The sequence below is a fragment of the Gracilinanus agilis genome, chromosome 2 (assembly GCF_016433145.1).
Source record: "Gracilinanus agilis isolate LMUSP501 chromosome 2, AgileGrace, whole genome shotgun sequence".
Taxonomy (NCBI): domain Eukaryota; kingdom Metazoa; phylum Chordata; class Mammalia; order Didelphimorphia; family Didelphidae; genus Gracilinanus; species Gracilinanus agilis.
In genome coordinates, this window is record NC_058131.1 from 66999220 (window position 1) to 67018583 (window position 19364).

The 19364-nt window shown below is 36.1% G+C and overlaps 1 protein-coding gene across 4 annotated transcripts in view; it reads left to right on the forward strand.

Moving 5' to 3' along the window:
• The window catches only part of CDH11 (cadherin 11), a 54763-nt gene extending 35734 nt beyond the window's left edge, over nt 1-19029 (forward strand). For all 4 annotated transcript variants that reach the window (XM_044660608.1, XM_044660610.1, XM_044660609.1 and 1 more), the window contains 2 exons: nt 16007-16258; nt 18533-19029. In XM_044660608.1, coding sequence (XP_044516543.1) covers nt 16007-16258; nt 18533-19029 — 749 coding nt within the window. The remainder of the gene's footprint in view (nt 1-16006; nt 16259-18532) is intronic.
• Nucleotides 19030-19364: the final 335 nt, after the last annotated feature.

The window sequence follows — 19364 nt, forward strand, 5'->3', positions numbered from 1 at the left end:
AACCCTTCATTAGCATATACTTTTTGAAAGTTTAATTAATCAGTGTGGGGCAGATAGCTTTATTCATATTGATACAGAAAAATGGTATTGAAAGATATTAGTTCAGCTTTACACAATTATATATTCTTTTGACTTCTTTCCCTGGTGGACCTGATTTTAGTAGATTTTACTAAGGAGTGATCAGAATTTGTTTGATAAGGGAGAAAATTTAGAGAGAAAGTAATAAAAGTGTGAAGAATGGTGAGACAAAGTATTAAGTCCACTGTACCATGAGCTGCTGGTTTGTTTGTTGTTGTTGTTTTTTGTATGTCTAGACTCTATCATTAACTAGCTTTATGAACTTGGGAAATTGATAGCCACATTTTTTAATCAATAAAAAGGATTATTGCGTGTATGTGAGGGGGATTAATAACTCTTACACTCCCTTCTTCATAGGGAACCTGGGGAATCCAAAGCAACTAGATGATAAAGTGGATAGAAAGATAAAACAAGAGTTAATAAGATCTGAATTCAGATCTTACCCAGACATTTACAATCTCGTAGCCCTGGACAAGTCATATGAACTTTACATGCGTCAATTTCCTTATGTATAAAATGGGGATCATATATACATGATCTAAGATTGATGTGTAAGGATAAACATGGTAAAATACTTGTGAAGCAATTTATAAAGCTTAAACCAATATATAAATGCTATCTGGTGTCTAACACATTTTTTCTAACATATATTAGAATTTACATGAATGTATATGTGTGTGAGTATATATATATATATGTGTGTGTGTGTGTCTGTATGTATGATGTATGCATTTACATAGATGTATGTAGTTGAAGAACTGTCTTCAGTAGGAAAGCTTACATTTGTTTTGTTTGGTTCTAGGAGTCAGGAGTAGAAGGAAAGAGTAGATATTGTCAAGAGAAAGAATACATCTCTATGTATAGTTAAATATATATATATATATATATATATATATATAATCCTAGCAATCTATTCAAAAGTGAGGTGTCCATCTTTACTAGAGTGAATATTCTTTTGCTGGAAAACTTTAAGTAAAAGATAAATGTTCATTTTCCTGGGAGTTTGGAGGTGGTACTTTTGCTTGGGTCTGAATTAGATCAATATTTCCATTTTTGGCCTTGGATTCTTTGTCTGCAAAATGGGATAATAATAATTGTATTATGTACTTTATTTAGTTGTGAGCATCTTAACACTCAAAGAATTTAAGATCTGTTTTTCATTTTCTATGAGAATTTGTTTTTTTTGTTTATAGTTTTGCCAAATCTTAAAGTAGGAATTAATTCCCAATTGTAATTAACCATTGGAGTGTGTAAGTCAGCCAGTGTTTTATCTCTGCCTCTATTTTGCTTATAAATAAGGTAATCCTGAACTAGAAACTCCATTTTGTGGGAATTGCTAGGTGGGTTTCCATTTTATTTATTTATTTTTTTAGAAAAATGACTTTATTAACTGTGGCAAACCATTAATGAAAACTCTAATGTTTGGTGCTATTACAGAACTTGAAAGTGAATATAGTCCTATAATTATCATTTAAGAGAGTTCCTTTCTACTGGGCTCCTCGAAGTAATTACATATTGCAGTAATCCGAAAGAAGTAATCACATTCTCCATCTTATTCATAGCCAACTATGTTACCGAGCTTCTCTGTACTGACTGTTTCGCATTGGAAACATAAGATAATGGGTTAGCTCATGCTGAGTTAGCGCATCACGTCCCTTCCTTGCTGAGTGTTTACTCCCATTATACCATGTAAATAAACAGCATTGTGTTTGCCTAAATTCCATATAAGCATTTGGTATCTTGAAAAATAAGAGAGCAAAACCATTTTAATGCATACAGGTCTTTTTCTTGCTGCATCAATTCTCCCTCCCCTTCATCCTCTCTTTAATCTTCTACTATTCTCCACATTAATCTTCAAAAGAGATTCAGTGGAGAGAATCAGAGGAGAGAACTTAGATGCCTCTTTGCCATTCGGAACCATCACAGAATCATACTTTTGTGTATACATGTATGAGTTTCTGTATGTGCACACATAGGTGAAGAGAGAGGCTATTTATACTTTGAGGAACATTTATATTTAGCATCATAAAAAGACCACTGGGCACAGAGGCAAAAGATCTGGTTCTAGATCTAGGGGTTCAAGGTCTAAGTCTGGCACTTACTAGCCATAGTAGTACAGGAAGTCATGCTGAAGAACACTGATCTAATGGCTTTCGAGTCAAAAGACTACCTTTCAGTAAAGAATAGAATAGCTAGTTTTATTTTTATTTATTTTTTTCCTAAGAATCCCTTAGCCTTCTATTTGACTATTATAATGAGTGTCTAAAGCATTTTTCTTTAAATCTGACACTCTCTGCCTATGTGACCTTGGACAAGTTGCTTCCTGTACCTCAGTTTCCTCATTTGTAAAATGAGTTATCGAACTCGAGTTTTCTAAAGTATCAGCTTGATTAGTCTATGGCCTTTCTGAACACCAATGTCCTTTTATATAATGGGAGTGGTGATATTATAGTCTCCTCTACAAGGTAGTTGTGAAGAAAATATCTTGCAAATCTTAAAATAATAGTCAATATGTTATTCTTTTTTTTTAAATCAGTTTAGACCTTTGATTTTATCAATGTGGGAGACCCTATGAATGGAAACGCCCTTTACAGATGAGGAACAGCAAAAGCTCTTCAAGAGTTTCTTGAGACTTTAAGAAACTATTATTGTTTATGATCACAAAGCTAATATGGAATTGGAATTTGAACTCAGACCTTCTTGACTCCAACCTGCCACACCAAGTTGTCTCTTTCTGCTGTTTTAATTTCTCTAAAAATGATAATTTTTTAGAGATAGCTAGATGACATAGTGAGTAGATTCCTGGGCGTGGCTTCAGAAAGAATTGAATTTAAATCTGCCCTTGTATACTAACTAGCAAGAGAACTTACAAATCTCTCAAACTTTCTGCCTCAGTTTCCCATTTGTAAATGTAAAACTTGCCTTCCTCACTGTTACTTTGAATAAGATAGCATATATAAAGCACTACTTAAAGCAGATGATGACGATGATAATGATCATGATAACAGATGTGGAGATACTTACTTGTGGGAACAGTGAGGCAGGATCCTCTTAAACAAACCTGACTTGAGGAATCACGAGTCATGAGATCTAGGTAGGAATTTGCTATTGCACCTTGGGCAAGATATTTCATCTTCCTCAGCTACACTAATGGATTGGGAAATTAGGCTAAAAGCTCAATCTGGGTTAATAGCAGACAAGAAGATTAAAAATAAAAAGGTGATGTGACCTTAGATGTCAGATATAGAAGAATGAGACTTAGAATTAGGGAAACACCATTGCCCTCTGTCCTGATTAGATCAAATATAGAATATTTTGTTCATTCCTTGGTTCTGTCTTTTAAGACAAATATTAGCAAATTGGAATGTGTCCAAAGAAGGGCAAATGGAATGTTGGAAGTCATTATATTTTTGAAGGGTCTTTCATGCCCCTAATCTCATTTGACTCATATAACACTTGGTGATAAATAGATCCGAGTTGAGTGATGAGAAAGATGAGACTGAGAAGCTCAATGACTCTTTGAAAAAGTCATAAAACTATTTAATGAGATTCTTGACTTTGGTCTCGATATTTGTTCTGCTAAACTACACTGGCGCTGGTCCTGAGTGTAAAGAATAGAGATTACTTGGACTTTAGGAAATTCTTCTTTTGCAGTTTGAGTATCCAAACTTTGTCTTCACAGAGACACTTTTAATCATGTGTGTCAGAGGATCATTACTGATATAAAGGACGTATATCATGCTTCATTTTCCCTTTTAGTTCGTTTGTCCCTACACAAGTGAAATCTGGGAACATCAGCATATAGCTCTCCCAAAGAGTGAACATCAGCTCACTACTCTGCTTATCTACGGCACCTAGGAGGCACCTGACAACATTATCATCCCCTCAAAAGTACTTCCCTGGCAGTTAGATACCCAGATGGAAGCACTCCTGCTCACACAGCCACATTAATTAAAAAAGGTTTAACTTGACACTGTACAAGCCATAGCGATGTCTCATTTCCAATTCCATATACCGTGAAAATAGAACAAAATAAACAAGATAAAAACAGCAAAAACAAATAAAAACAAAATATCCCTTCTTTTTCTGGTAGATATCTATTTTCCCACAAACAATATATATATATATATTTATATATATATGCATATATAGCAAATAAAATAGAAGATTTATTTGAAAGCAGAAAAGTGTAATAGTGCTAAAAATAAGTGATCAGGGGACTTATAGCAGAAGGGGAACTAGATGTAATCTAATCAGAAAATTTTATTTTTCTCATGAGGAAACAGAAGTCAAAAGGGAAAAATGAATTTTCCAAATCATATAGGTAGTGCCAGACACAGGATGTGAACTAGTGGTCTCATTTTTTATTCTGAGGACCTTTCCACAACTCCCTAGATATGTGAAGGATAGTAAGGAAAGAAACAATTAAGTCAAAATTGTAGTCTTTGAATGGCAGCCTGTAGAGTTTGAATTGTATTTATAGGATAGGGCTACTTATCACTGAAAATTCTGGAGCAATAAGAGGACAGAAAAATAAACCAAGACACACCAAGTTATGGACTTTGTTTCTGAATTAAAGTATATTCAAAGTACTTGCCATTTCTCAGTTTACAGGGTGTCCTAGAAAACCTGTGTGTTCTGTGTGTGACAATTTACAAAGATAAATTAGAGGCAGAAAGAAAGCATAATTATTTACATAAGCTAAAATGGAGAACATTAAAAGACATCTGCCATTTTGATCTGCCAACACATCCTTGTCCATATTGGAGCAATTAAAATAAACTTTCGCAAGACCATCTTGGCTGTCTTTAAATTATACAAGCAGAAGACCAGAAGTATTTCGGGATGCTATTTGAGGCTGCTCATAAAAAAGATGTCCTCAATTTAGGGGAAAAAGAAAATAGTTGCCAAGTGGTCTAATCATGGTAAGCTTGATTCTGCTGTATGGGCTCAGCCAAAATCCTCTTTAAATGATCATAATGTAACTGAATAAGCAAGGCAAACTTAACCCCAGAAATAATGGAATTGACTTAGGAGAATAAGATAGGAAGGCACACTTTTGGCCAATGTGATATCTACATGCATGTGCATACAGATGTATACATATAGAATCATACACATCTGGTGTGATTAGAGTTCACATATGGCTTCAGATCTTGGGCAAGTCACTTAACCCTGTTTGAATCAGTTTTTCATCTGTAAAATGAGCTGGAGAAGGAAATGGCAAACCACTGCAGTATTTTTGCCAAGAAAACCCCAAATGGGGTCATTTGGATGAGATTAAATTGACTGAATAACAATAACATATACTATTTTCATGTACATACATATATATATATATTTGCACACATGTGCATACACATGTAAGTATACACTCATGTAGGCATATATTTACCCACATTTATAAATGTGAAATCTGCAAAGAATCTTAAAGTCTCAGTGTTGGAGGAAACCACTTGAATTGGCCATCCAACCAATATTAATAGTTATCATTTATGTGGCATCTACTATGTATCAGTCACTATGCTTCTTGTTTAATAATGTTTCATTTCATCCTCACAGATGATAGATACTATTGTTATCCACATTTTACATTTAAGGGAATTGAGACGAAGTTTAAGTGACTTGTCCAAAGTAACACAGCTAGTAAGGGTATGAGGTTGGATTTGAACTCGGGTCTTTTTGACTCTAAGCTCAGCTCTCTATTCACTGTGCCACGTCACTACTTTATTTTATTAAGTACCTACTATATGTCAGGTACTGTGCTAAGAACAGTGAGAATCTCCTTAATGATCTTCCCTTATGAATGATCATCCAGAATCTGTCTGAAAACCTGCATTCATGAAGGCCTTCCTTCCTCTTAATATAACTTATATCATTGTTGGATAGTTCTGTTTTTGGAAATTCTTCCTTACACTGACCCAAAATCCTTCTATTTTTACACTCATGCCTCCTTGACCTGACTATGGCCTATGTGAATTAGTCCTCATCCTTTTCTTTTTGACAGCTAAACTGCTTAAAGAGCATAAAATGACCCTCTAAATCTTCTTTTCTTCAGTCTAAACATTTCTTGTTCAGTCAGTTTTCCAATATCATTGGTATACTGCACCCTCCCCATCTTTCTTAAGAGACTCTCGTCTAGAAAAATTCTATCTTCTCTCTCCTAAAATATGAGTCCTACATCTGACACTCCACGTTCAATTCTTCCTTATGCCCTCCTCCTCTGGGCCATGCATTTATCTTCAAGAAATTAGATGCTAAGTAAATAAAACTCAAGTTCATGTGAGGCTTTTATGAACCTGACTTCCAACATAAAATCATAAAATGGCACTTTGTCCTAACATCAAAGATCACACATATCAGCTCTTTTCTCTGTGTTATTCAGGTAAATCAGAATAGTGCAAGTACAAGACTTATAAATAACATGAGAAAAACAGAGAGATCTATAGATGGTGGTGAGTATGACAGGTAGGCCGATAAACATGGTCAAGAAAACAGAATATAGGTCCTATGAGGAAAAGTGCAATGAACGAGGCTTATTTTGCCTGGAAGAGAGAAGACAAATTAGTGGCTAGAGAAGAGAAAAGATGAAGAGAAAACATCAAAAGACCTGGTTTCTTCCCCATGCTCTGCCCCCAACTTGTCATTCATCTTTGTAGACAAATAACTTTCCAGGTCTCATCTCAGTGGGTTTCATTGGTAAAATGAAGGATTTGGAGTAGATGATGGCTAAATTTCTAGAGGAATTTATTCTATCTAGTAAAATATATGAATCGTTTTTGTTCATTTGTTTTGGGGACAATGATTACCTTTTTGTTTGGGGGATGATAATCAGCTTTTCTTTATATCCTTAAGAGCTTGAACAAAAGAAAATTGCCTCAAAGTGCAAGAGTAAATCTTCCAAACTCAGTTTAAAACTCAGCATAGGGTCTTTCCTCTATTAATGCCTTTCCCCTCCCATTACTTTGTATTTATCTTGAATTATACATGATATTTATTTATCTCTATAGGAGTTGTTTCCCCACCAATAGAATGTAAGTTCCTTGAAGGCAGAGGCTTATCTTTTTTTTATCATTATGTACCCAGAACATAGCAGGTACAGAATAAATCTTTAATAAATGCTTGTTGAATGAATAATTAAAGGAGGTAATAATGAAAACGAATGGAATTCATATTGTTGAACTGGATTCTTATTCCATTTTATGCTGATGGATTATTCTACTGATCTCTCAGCCCATATTCTAATTAAAGACACTTTTTTGCTCTAGTAAAACTTTTTTTAAAAGACCAAAAACAAAAAGTGCAAGTAAAGAGATATTTATGATACATAAGGAGACCTTTTCCACAATTAGTTTTATCGTGTTTGAGCATGGGTATCTTCAAGGAGAGAGTAACCTCTACACTGGATGATATAGAAGTAACTTTAAGCTACAAGACTTAAAATTGGACTAGAGGTAAGATGATCCCTCAAAGTCCCTTCAGGCTTGGTGAGTCTACTAATTGATCAAGAAAACCTAACTCTCCAGTTGTAGATGATCAGAAGAAAATTATTCAGACTTGAGATGGAGATTCATAATAGATTTTAGTCCAGACTTTACCATTAATCATGTAACCTTAAGCAAATCTTTAACTGGGTCTATTTTTTCATCTATAAAATGAGTGAGTTGATCAACTTTTAGAATGATTCTAAGGTTACTTCTAGGCCAAATAGTAATGTGTTTGGATAAGGAAAAGATAACAGTGCTGATATATAGGGCCTTTGTGTTTATTATAGAGAGATGGCTTTGTATTGAAGCTTATTTTCATAAATATAGAGGTAATCAACAATTCAATGAACTCTAAAAGTCCCTCTTTGCTCCTAAATTTTATATTCAACTCAAGTTACTAAGCAGATACTCAACTCTTATTCTGAGTAAAGTAAAGGTAATACAAAAATGAAGGAGAAGATTTCGATAGAGAGACTGAGGAAAGAGGTAGGGAACTTTGACAGAAACACTGGTGAAGTTAGCTGGTGTAATGGAGAGAGAATTGTACCTGGAGTCAGGAAAAATCATCTTCCTTAGTTAAAATTCAACTTCAGACAGTTACTAGCTGTGGGACCCTGGTTAAGCCCTTTAAACTGGTTTACCTTAGTTTCCTCATCTGTAAACTGAACCAGAAAAGGAAATGACAACCACTACTAGTCTTTTCAAAGAAAACCCGAAATGGTGACATGAAGAGTCACTGAACTCTACTAAACAATGACCATGGTTACAGAAATAAGGAGTTGAGAGTGTGTAGAGATCAGAATGCAGTCTAGTTTAACTGGAACATGGCATAAGTGAATGGGAATACTGTGAAATGTGACAGAAAATAATAGGAAAATGAGTAGTATTTCCTTATCAATAAGCTCCCCTAGAAAATGAATGTATTAGCACTCTTATAATGATGGCAAAAATTATTAGTTTCCAGCAAATAGCAAAATCATTCTCTAGAAAAGATAATGAAATCAGACGGTTGCAGTACTGGTTCTGAAACTTTATTCCTGGAAAAGATTTCTGCATCCTTGGGAACATGTGAAGGCTGTGAGGCAAACTAGTGTGGAAACTATGATCTCCAATTACAATAGAATATTTTAGGTCACCAAAGTGAACACTGTAAAATAATAACCTCCCCCAACTCACCATCCAACCTGGCCCTGAATTATAGTATCCTCTTTGGAATGAATGAATGAATGAATGAATGAATGAATGAAGACAATACAAAGTGCATATGGGGTATTTATCTTTCAAGTCTCATGATTAACATTAGTTCTGGCATTTCTCACTTCTTTCTTCTTTACTTCTAAAGATCCATAATTGCATGCATATTGGCACTTTCTCTCCTGAATCAGTTTCAAAACCTGTCCATGAATTAGAATATGGGGGCTTCTTTAATTGCAATCTATCTTTCCTAACCACTAAATCCAAACCAACTCATATCCTTTTCAGCAATTCATTGCCTGAGCATCAACCTTTCACTGTTAATTTTCTTACATTTGGCTAAGCTGCTACTGGAACATGGAATATCCATGACATTCCAAGCTTTTGCAGCAATATAAGAGCTGTAAAATCATGTGCTCCATTGGTGTAGCCTTTGAGACCTCAGGACCACCTCTGTGACATAATGGGCAAAAACTTGATATCAGGAGAAGTCTATTCTTATATCCAGAAATAGTTATCCTCATATAAATGGATACACATGTTTCTCTAACTTACAAAACTCTAACTTTCCCCCCTTAATACTTTATTGCTTTTTCTTTAAGAATCTGATATATATATTGCACAGAAGTTGGGGAGAGCACAGATCTCTCTGGATTCTCTTGGCAGATTTATTCTCCTCTAGAATAATTTTAGCTCTTCTTTTTCTTTCCTAAAGTTACAGTTAGACCCTTTCTCCACCCATGTTAGAAAAAATCATCTTGATCCCATCACCAGCTTAGTAAAACTCATTACTGGAAATCATCCAGAAAACCAAGGGAAATGTATATATAGAGATAGTTATAGAATGTCTGAGGTTTACAAGATAATGGTTTCTATTAAAGTAATTGAGTGAAAAGGAGAGAATAAACAGGTGTACAGACTCAACTTCCTTTTTTGGTAGTTTATTTGGCCAACTGGGTTTTGTAGTACATATTTGTTTCATCATAATGTCTTGGTTAGGAAAATGCCAAGCACCTAAGTGGATTAGGGCCATTCTCATATCTTACATTCTATACAAAAGTAGAAATCTGGTTTTTCTGAAGGGGTCATTCTTCCCTCCATTATAGGTCATAAACCAATCATATGTTCATAGAGGTTTGTGATAGTCAATTCTATGGCAAAATAATAATAATAATAATACTCCATCCCTTTTTGTTAATTGTCTGTTGTTGTTCTGTCATTTATCAGTTGTGTCCAACTTTCTGTGACCCCATTTAGAGTTTTCTTGGCAAAGATAGAGTAGTGGTTTTTCATTTTCTTCTCTAGCTCATCTTATAAATGAGGAAACTGAGGCAAACAGGGTTAAGTGACTTGCCCAGGGTCACACAGCTAGTAAATATCTGAAGCCAGATTTGAACTCATGAAAATGAGTTTTTTTGTGATGCCAATCTTGGCACTCTATTCAATGAACCACCTACCTGCTCCTTTAAATGTCTACTGATGAGCTTATTTTTTTCTTACCTAGTCCCATTCAATAGTCAGTATATCACTATGTCCATAATTAAATCCTCTCCATTTATCAGAACCTGCCAGGGCTTGTGGTCTACTAGCTTGGCCTTTTGAGGATTAAAAATCACGTCCAAAATATGCTAAAGGATTGAAAGAGGACCAGTTTGGATAATCATTTCTCCAGATACAGTATTAGATGAAATAGCAGCATAATGAACTGTTCTAGTCTTCAGAGTGGGATCTGGGTTAGGAATGAGAAAATAAGCTGAGAGGTTCTTAAGGGAATTAATATCTCTGGGACAAATGTAGTAGCCAAAGATGTTGTTAGTTATCTGATCTGTATCCAGGATGAATGAGGGTTTATGACATTGTGATAGAATCTGGTTATCATATAAGACTGTAATTATAACTACATGTCAGTGCTCATTTGTTGGAGACCTATTTCGTTTTATGTTCCCCAAACTGACATTTCTTTAACCCTCAGCAGTTTCCAAGTATATGTGTTCTCTTTCTCCCAGGTTTATTTCAAAAGTAATATTAATATGTATAAAATAATCACTGTCTATTTAACATGGGGGGTGGGAAATCTGAGGCTCCAAGAAACTGAGTAACTTGACCATGGTGTCATAGCTAGTAAACAGGACATCTTAGAGTTGAACCCAGGTCTTCTCACCCTGAGTCCATCTCTTTTCCCTTGGCTCCAATGGCTCCAATGGCTCCAATTCCTCCAATTTATTTCTAATGTGTCTGGATCACATTACTCAATTTGGTATTTGTTTTACCTATGTAGGTTACTCAAATTGTCAAGTACTTTTTTCATAGAATGGCTAGTTTAAAAATGAACTTACAGCTATGTTTATTCCAGGCACCATAAAAAGATAGTGAGAACCTTTACTCAGGAATTATGAGTGATTTAGTCAATTCATTGTTTTGGAAGGGTTTGATTTGATAAAAGGGGAATCAGCTTAGAAATTTAACTTTAGTTTCTCTTGAAAGTACCACTCTCTACTGTGATCTGGCTTGCGGGCCCCAGGGTTTTCTTGCATTTTGCATGCATTATTCTCCATGACATAAGCACTAGAATTCTATTTATAATTATTACTTTCCTATTGATACGTATTCATCTTTACTTCCTCCCACTTCTCCCCTTCATTATAAAGAAGGAAAAAAGTTTTAAAAACTTGTAATAGATATGTGTAGTCAAATAAAACAAAATCTTACATTGGTCAAAATCACAGAATGGATATCTCATTCTTTCATATCTTATTTATATAAATAAGGGTTTATTCAGTGCCTGTGGTATGCTAGGCATTTATCTAAGAAATGAAGGTAGAAAGAAAGGGGGGGGAATAGTTCCTGGCCTCAAAGAGCTCACAATCTAATTGGGGTAAACTACAAGCAAATAAATATGTACAAAAGCTATATACAGGATAAGTAAAAATTAATAGAGAAAAAGCTTTGAAGAATTAGGAAAGGTTTTTTATCATAGGATTTTTAGCTGAGACTTGAAGGAAGCCAGGAAGCCAAGAGGCAGAGATGATGGAGAACATTCCAAGCATGGGGCACAGCTAAGAGAAAATGCCTAAAACTGTGTCACAATAAGATACTATTTGTAAAGTGTGTGTGTAGTTCCTGACATATAGTAGGTGCTTAAATAATTCTTTCCTCACCTCCCTTGTTCATGGACATTGAACATCAGAGACAAAATTTAGGTCATATTTGAAAATATTTGCCTGTGCAACTCCTTTCACAGATATTTCCATGTGTTCTCAAATGGTTAAATTGAGCCTGGGCTCTCAGAGGTTATATATACAAGTGGAAAGGGGAAAAAAAAACTCTAGCAAGTCCTGCCAAGAATGAAACATTCTGAAAATGGGCCAGGCAAGTACACTGTGTCATCTGAGTATTTGCCTAGTTAAGTGTAAAGATAGGCAAAGATTTGCCATCAGGAATTTTGTATTGGCAAGATAAACTCACATGGTCCCTTCTATTAAGGTGCAGAGAGGTATGTCAAACACAGGAATATACAACTTTTGAAGGATTGACACATTTTTCGGTATTTGCCTTTTCAAGGCGTCTCCTGGTGACTACCCACCCCCTTTCTATGAAGACTGCAGAACAATGCAGTTTGTGATTCACATATGGTTTTGTTAAATGTCATAGAATTGATCACCTACAGATAAAGAAACTTCAGGTAATCATGATCATGGTAGAGACAGCTAGGTGGAACAGTTGATAAAATGTTGAATTTACAGGTAAAAAGACCCAACTTTGAATTCTGCCTCAGATTCTTACTCTCTGGTATATCTGGGCAAGTCACATCTTCCTTCATGCTTAAATTTGTCATTTGCAAAATGGGGTAATGATAGCACCTAACTCAAAGGGATTTTATGAGTATCAAATTAGATAGCATATGTAAAACTCTTTGATAAAGTACCATTTAAATCTTCAACTCCCTTTCTTTCTTTCTCCACCTCTTCCTCCTCCTCCTTCTCTTCCTCCTCTTCTTGTTCTTGTTCTTCTTCTTGTTTGTCTTCTTGTTCTTGTTCTTGTTGTTCTCCTACTCCCCCTTCTTCTTTTCCTTCTCCTCCTCCTTTTTTCTTCTTTTTCTTTGTCTTCTTCTTTCTCTTGTGCAAGGATAGAGATAGTAAACCAGAGAGTAAGGAAATGGACCTAAGATTTCTGACGCCAAAGTCAATGTTTTTCTACTTGACATCTGTCTCTTCTTCAAAATAAGAGAGCAAATTCTTCCAACTACCCAATCTCTCTTATCCAGTTTTCTTTCAACTCATCCAATAAACTAGAATTTATTAAGCTTCTATTATGTGCAAAGTCCTTTGCTTATGTAGATTTTTTATGATTCTAGGATTACTAAAAATCTTTAAAGTTATTCCATTAGAAGGAAACAATATCAAAAAATTTTAATAGACATTTGCCCCAGGGATTTATTAATTTGCACACCTGGTTTGATGTTTATCTGGTCAATAATTGGTTGTGCAGCATATCATCAACTATTATTCATGTGCAAGAAATAATGGAAAGATTCATGGAAATCAAGTAACACTCATAGAATAGAGCAATGAAACATTTACACATTTATTATATGGGAATGACAACTCTTAAACTTAGGGCCTGGCTGGTGGGATGATACGTTGAGAAGTTTTTGTTTTAATGAGTTTCATAGCTGGAAAATGCTATCTAAATGAAGTATAATCCTATGACTTTTAGTAATGCTGGAAAATCTGAAAAAGAGCCCCAAGTTGAACAATATCTAACATGGTTATAAATAAGAAACATTAATGTTTATGGAACTTCCTCTTCAGAATTATATTCTATTCTAACTGTTCAGTCATTAGTCCTAGTACTAGAGTCCAGAACTCTTTAAAGAAAACAGCTATGACTTATTTGCAGTCGTTAGCTAATAGTAGTTAGCATATAGCAGTGGGCTTGGAAGAAGGAAGACCTGAGTTCAAATTTAGCCTCAGGTATTAAGTGGTGCTGTGATCCTCAGCAAATATTTAACCTGTCTGCCTTGAATGTAAAATAAATAATAATAGCACCTACTGTACAGGAATGCTGTGTGGATCAAATGAAATAATACTTATAGTGTTTCACACTGTGCCTGGTTGTTGTACTTCATATTCAAAGAAGACCAAAATGACCTCATTGCTCTGGGGTCAAGGTACAGCACGTCTAACAGGGGCTGATCCTTCTTATGAAATTGGAAAAGAGAAAATCAATTTTTCTAATTTATTGTAATATTAAAAACTTAAAGAGATACAAAATGATTGAAATAAAGACATCAATAAAATACATTAAAATGACACATTTTTATAGAATTTCATCTGTTATCACATAATAATAGTTTGCACTTAAGTAGGACTTACTTTGTGCCAGGCTCTGTGATATGTACTTTACAATTATTATCTCACTTGATTTTCACAATTACCATGAGATATTGCTATTATTATTATCCCCATTTTACAGGTGAGGGAGCTAAAGTAAACAGAGGTTAAGTGATTTGCCTGGGATTACACAGCTGCTAAGTATCTAAGGCTGGATTTGGACTTAAGTCTTCCTGATGAAAAGTCCAGAATTCTATCCTTTGTGCCACCTGGCTGTCTCTGCCGATTTTACAAATCACTTTCCTCAAAACATCCCTATGAAAGAAGTAACTGTAAGGATGACTGTCTCTACTCTGAATGAGAGCAACTGAAGCTCAGAAGAGTAAAGAGGGATTCTCATGGTTACAGTGATGAAGCCAGGCAGGAAAGGAATCCATGAATATCTTGGTCCAGTATTCAATCATCTGATTTGATAGGTAACCAGTATTTAAGTTGTGGCCTCCGTTAAGAGCTAGCCTCAACAGAGTGAGGGAGGTATCTAGCATAACAGGTAAATACAGAGTCTTTTGAGGGTGACAAGGGCAGGGGAGAGGAGAGGAAGCATAGTGAGTAAGTATGGAGGAATTTCTATCTATACCATAGGAGGGACATGCATGGATTCAGTGACACAGGTCTTGTAGAGAAATTGTCATCATAACAAAGACCCAGACTTTCTTTTTTTAAAAACCCTTACTCTATCAATACTCTATACTGATTCCAAGGCAGAAGAGTGATAAGGGCTAGGCAATGAGGATTAAATGACTTGCTCAGGGTCATACAGCTAGCAAATGACTGAGGCCACAGTTGAACCCAGGACCACCTACTCACTAGGTCTGACTTTCCATCTTGTTAGCCACCTTGTCCTTGATCCAGGTTTTCTTAATACAAATATATGCCTACTCCTATTCTGAACTGCTTACTGTCTGTTTAAGTGGAACTGAATGATGTTCTACATTCAATGATTAAGGAGACTGACAGGGGTTGAAGGATTCATACAGCTCAAATAATGATGTTAGGCTGCCAATTAGACTGCTCAGGGAAATTCAATTTCTTGTGTTTGTATTAAGATTTAATTCAATTCCACAAATATTTACTAAGCACCTATAGGGTACAGGGCCTGGGGCAAGATGGGAATTTCAAGAAGACAAAATCAAGCTTCTTATAAGGAAAAAAAAACACCCTCTAACAATTAGCACTATCTAAAAGTAGTATTTGGTGTCTTGGGAAATAGTACATTTCCCCTCAATGGAAATCTTCAAGAAAGGCTAAATGAACAGTTGTCAGCTATGTTGTAGAAGGGATACAATATCCTCTATGGGTTAAATTGGATGTTCATCATAGTCCTCTCCAGCTCTGAAATTCCATGAGTTTTTGAAGGCATTTGTATGGGGATTGGAGAGCAGAGCAAGTAATATAAAATTTAGTAGAGTAATAGCCCTTTGTCCTTTTGTCCTCTTGTCTGTGTGTTGGGCATGGGAGATGGTTGTTAAACATTAATAAATCACTAGAATCTAAAATAGGAGGGCATCAGAGAGGCCCAAAGAAAGTGCAATATGTGTATGTTGAGTAGAGAACTAACGAAGGCTTTCTGGAGGAGTTGGAACTTGAATTTCCCTTTAAATGATGGTTATAATAGAAAATTGATAAATGAGACACACCAGGGAATCGGAGAATGGGTTGCAATCTTAGTATGCCAAACAGTCTCAGACATTCTTAGATACTTAGATTAAGGAACAAGTGAGGAAGATTTGGGGAGTTAACCTCTACGAGGAGGAGAGTGACCTTCCATTTTTCTTCCTGAATGCTAAAGAGTGTTGGCTGCCAGTCAAAGGGATCTCATTAGGACAAACTGAGAGCTTGCTTTCTTCTTCACAGACAACACTGCTGGTATTTATGTTAAACGTGGTGGTTTCAGCCGGCAGAAGCAAGACCTATACCTGCTTCCAATCGTGATCAGCGATGGGGGGATACCTCCCATGAGCAGCACCAATACTCTGACAATCAAGGTGTGCGGATGTGATGTGAATGGAGCGCTGTTGTCCTGCAATGCTGAAGCCTATGTCCTCAATGCAGGACTCAGCACTGGGGCTTTAGTCGCGATATTAGCCTGCATCGTGATTTTGCTGGGTAAGCAATGTCTTTTTCATTATGTTTCTGATTTGAATTATTCTCGGTTAGGATTGAGAGATTAATTTTAAGATCCATAACCTCCAGCTATAACATACAGGTGGTACAGAAATTTAGTTTATCAAATATGAATTAAGCCCACTGGAGGAAATCCATTAAGAACAATATGCCCTGTTGTGCCTTAATGCATCCAGTGAAATATAACTAAGGAAGAGGAGTTGGAGATCATGACATAATGGAAGTCCATTAAAGGAATCGAGGATCTTTAGCCTAAAAGAAGATTTAGGGAGATATGATTACTGACCTCCAGTATCTTAAAGATCATCATCAGGAGAGAAATTAGACTTGTTCTCTTTCCCTCTGGGGAGGCAAAATAGTATAATGGATGGGACATATATAATGGAAGATTTCAGATATAAGTAAGGAAAAACATTCTCCTGATTCTGTATCCAAAAGTGATATGGGCTGCCTTAGAATACCCTTAACTTCTATTTTTCCGTGCTTAAAGAATTGACCTGATATTCCCTATAAGGTCATAAAGACTTAAAGTTAGAGCTAGAAGCAAGCTTTGAACTCATGATGTTAGTTCAAATATCAAGCATTTACAAAGAGCCCTAAGGTTTGTAGAATAAATTCCTCACAATAATACTGAGAGGTAAGTAGAGAAGTATCTCTATCTTCATTTCACAACTGAGAAAAAATGAGGTCTAAAGTTTCACTCTATCATATGTGAATCACCTGAGGTCACAGAGCTCATAAGAATCACATAAAAGATGTGAACACAGGTATTCTTGTTCCTTTAAGCTTGTGTTCAACTAAAGTGCATTGCTTCTCTGTTAGAATTTAGAGGATCAATGCTTCATCTATTCACCTCTTCCTCTTCTAGGATTAAAGTTAAAAGAAACCTCATAAGCTCTTGCTAATGTAATCATTTCCCCTTATAGATGAGGGAAGTGTCAGGTGTATGTGTGTGCTACTGTATAAAAAAGGTCTTTCTAATAATTAGGTGAGTCAGAGCCCCAAAGGAGTAATAGATTTTCTTCTTAAGGACTCAGGTGAAATAATCAATCAAGCAACAACCACTGATTCAGCACTTTTATTTCCAGGAAGTGTAATGGGGATACAATTCAAAATCAAAAAGAGAGCAAAAACAATCTGTCCTCCTGGAGATTACATTCTAATGAGAAGAGATTGTGTGTGTGTGTGTGTGTGTGTGTGTGTGTGTGTGTGTGTGTGTGTGTGTGTGTAAATCAGAACAGAAAAGATAAATGCAAAATGGATAGAAGATAACCTTTGACATTTTTTCTTAGAAATTGTTAATTGAGGATGTATGCATAGATAAAAGGAAAGTGTGGCCTTTAGAAATTTAATATTAATCTATACTCCTTTTTGGCATCCCAAGACAGCCTTTGGGCTTTAAAGGGAAAGAATTTCAATTTTAAGCCTGAAACTACAACTTGATTCTTCCCCTTTGCTGAATCAGGATGGAGGCAAACTCTTTGTTCATCTGTAAACAAGAAAGTGAATAAACTAAACAAACTAGGCAAAATTAGTCAGAGAAAAGTAGGTATGCTCCCTGTGGGGCTACGCTAAATAGTGGGGTGACTCCTGGTATCCAGAAGACCTGCCTCTTTTCTGAACTGAGGTTGGAGTCTTCCAATCAAAAAGGCTTGGGAGGGGCAGCTGGGTAGCTCAGTGGATTGAGAGTCAGGCCTAGAGAAGGGAGGTCCTAGGTTCAAATCTGGCCTCAGACACTTCCCAGCTGTGTGACCTTGGGCAAGTCACTTGACCCCCATTGCCTACCCTTACCACTCTTCCACCAAGGAACTAATACACAGAAGTTAAAGGTTTAAAAATATATTTTAAAAAAAAAGGCTTGGGAAAGAGACATCAAAAAGAGCATGATTTGGCATAGGGGGAAGAAATAGGGTCTCTTTTCCCTGAAATCCCAGCCTGAGGAGGTGGCTAAATCCCCTGGGGAGGAGATGCCTAAGTCCACTGGGGTCAGGAGGTAGTTAAGAAAGGAGCCAGCCATAGGTGGTTGGTGCTTTTTCTTTCTCTGGCCCATTTTTTATTATTGAATAAGTAATTACAAATTAAGATAGTCTCCAGAGAATTTTAATCACGACACCCTTTAACCTAACCTTTCTCCTTCTGTGCCATACCCAGTAGTACAGTAATATAAGAGACAATGTGTGGAAGACATGTAGAGGAAACCGATAATATAAAAATAAACAAACCTCAGCTTCAAATCATCTTTATCTTTCTCTGTAGTTATTGTCGTGTTATTTGTGACCTTGAGAAGGCAAAAGAAAGAACCCCTCATCGTCTTTGAAGAAGAAGATGTGAGAGAGAATATCATTACCTATGATGATGAAGGTGGTGGGGAAGAAGATACAGAGGCCTTTGATATTGCAACCCTCCAAAATCCGGATGGGATTAACGGATTTATCCCTCGAAAAGATATCAAGCCAGAGTATCAGTATATGCCCAGACCTGGGCTTCGACCAGCCCCTAATAGTGTTGATGTTGACGATTTCATCAACACAAGGATACAGGAGGCTGACAATGACCCGACAGCTCCCCCTTATGACTCTATCCAGATCTATGGCTATGAAGGACGGGGCTCAGTGGCTGGCTCTCTCAGCTCCTTAGAGTCGGCCACGACAGATTCCGATTTGGACTACGATTATCTACAAAACTGGGGACCTCGTTTTAAGAAACTAGCAGACTTGTATGGTTCCAAAGACACTTTTGATGATGATTCTTAACAATAAAGATACAAATTTGGCCTTAAGAACTGTGTCCAATATTCTGAAGACCCCAGAAGAAATGTAAACAGGTATTTTTTTAAAATCAAGGAAAGGCTCATTTAGAATGGCAACATTTTACAGAGAGGATCACTTTAATAAAAACGAGGACCTCCCAGTGGTAAATACTGTGAAGTACCTTTTCTCCCAAAAGGCAAACAGAGAAGTTGGTTATCGACTTCAGTCAAGAGAAACCACTTGCCGTGCAAAATATTTAAGTGAAGGAAAATGTTAACAATGGACTTAACAATGAAGGGATTTTTTTTTCTGTGTTATGGACATCTAAATCTTTTAAG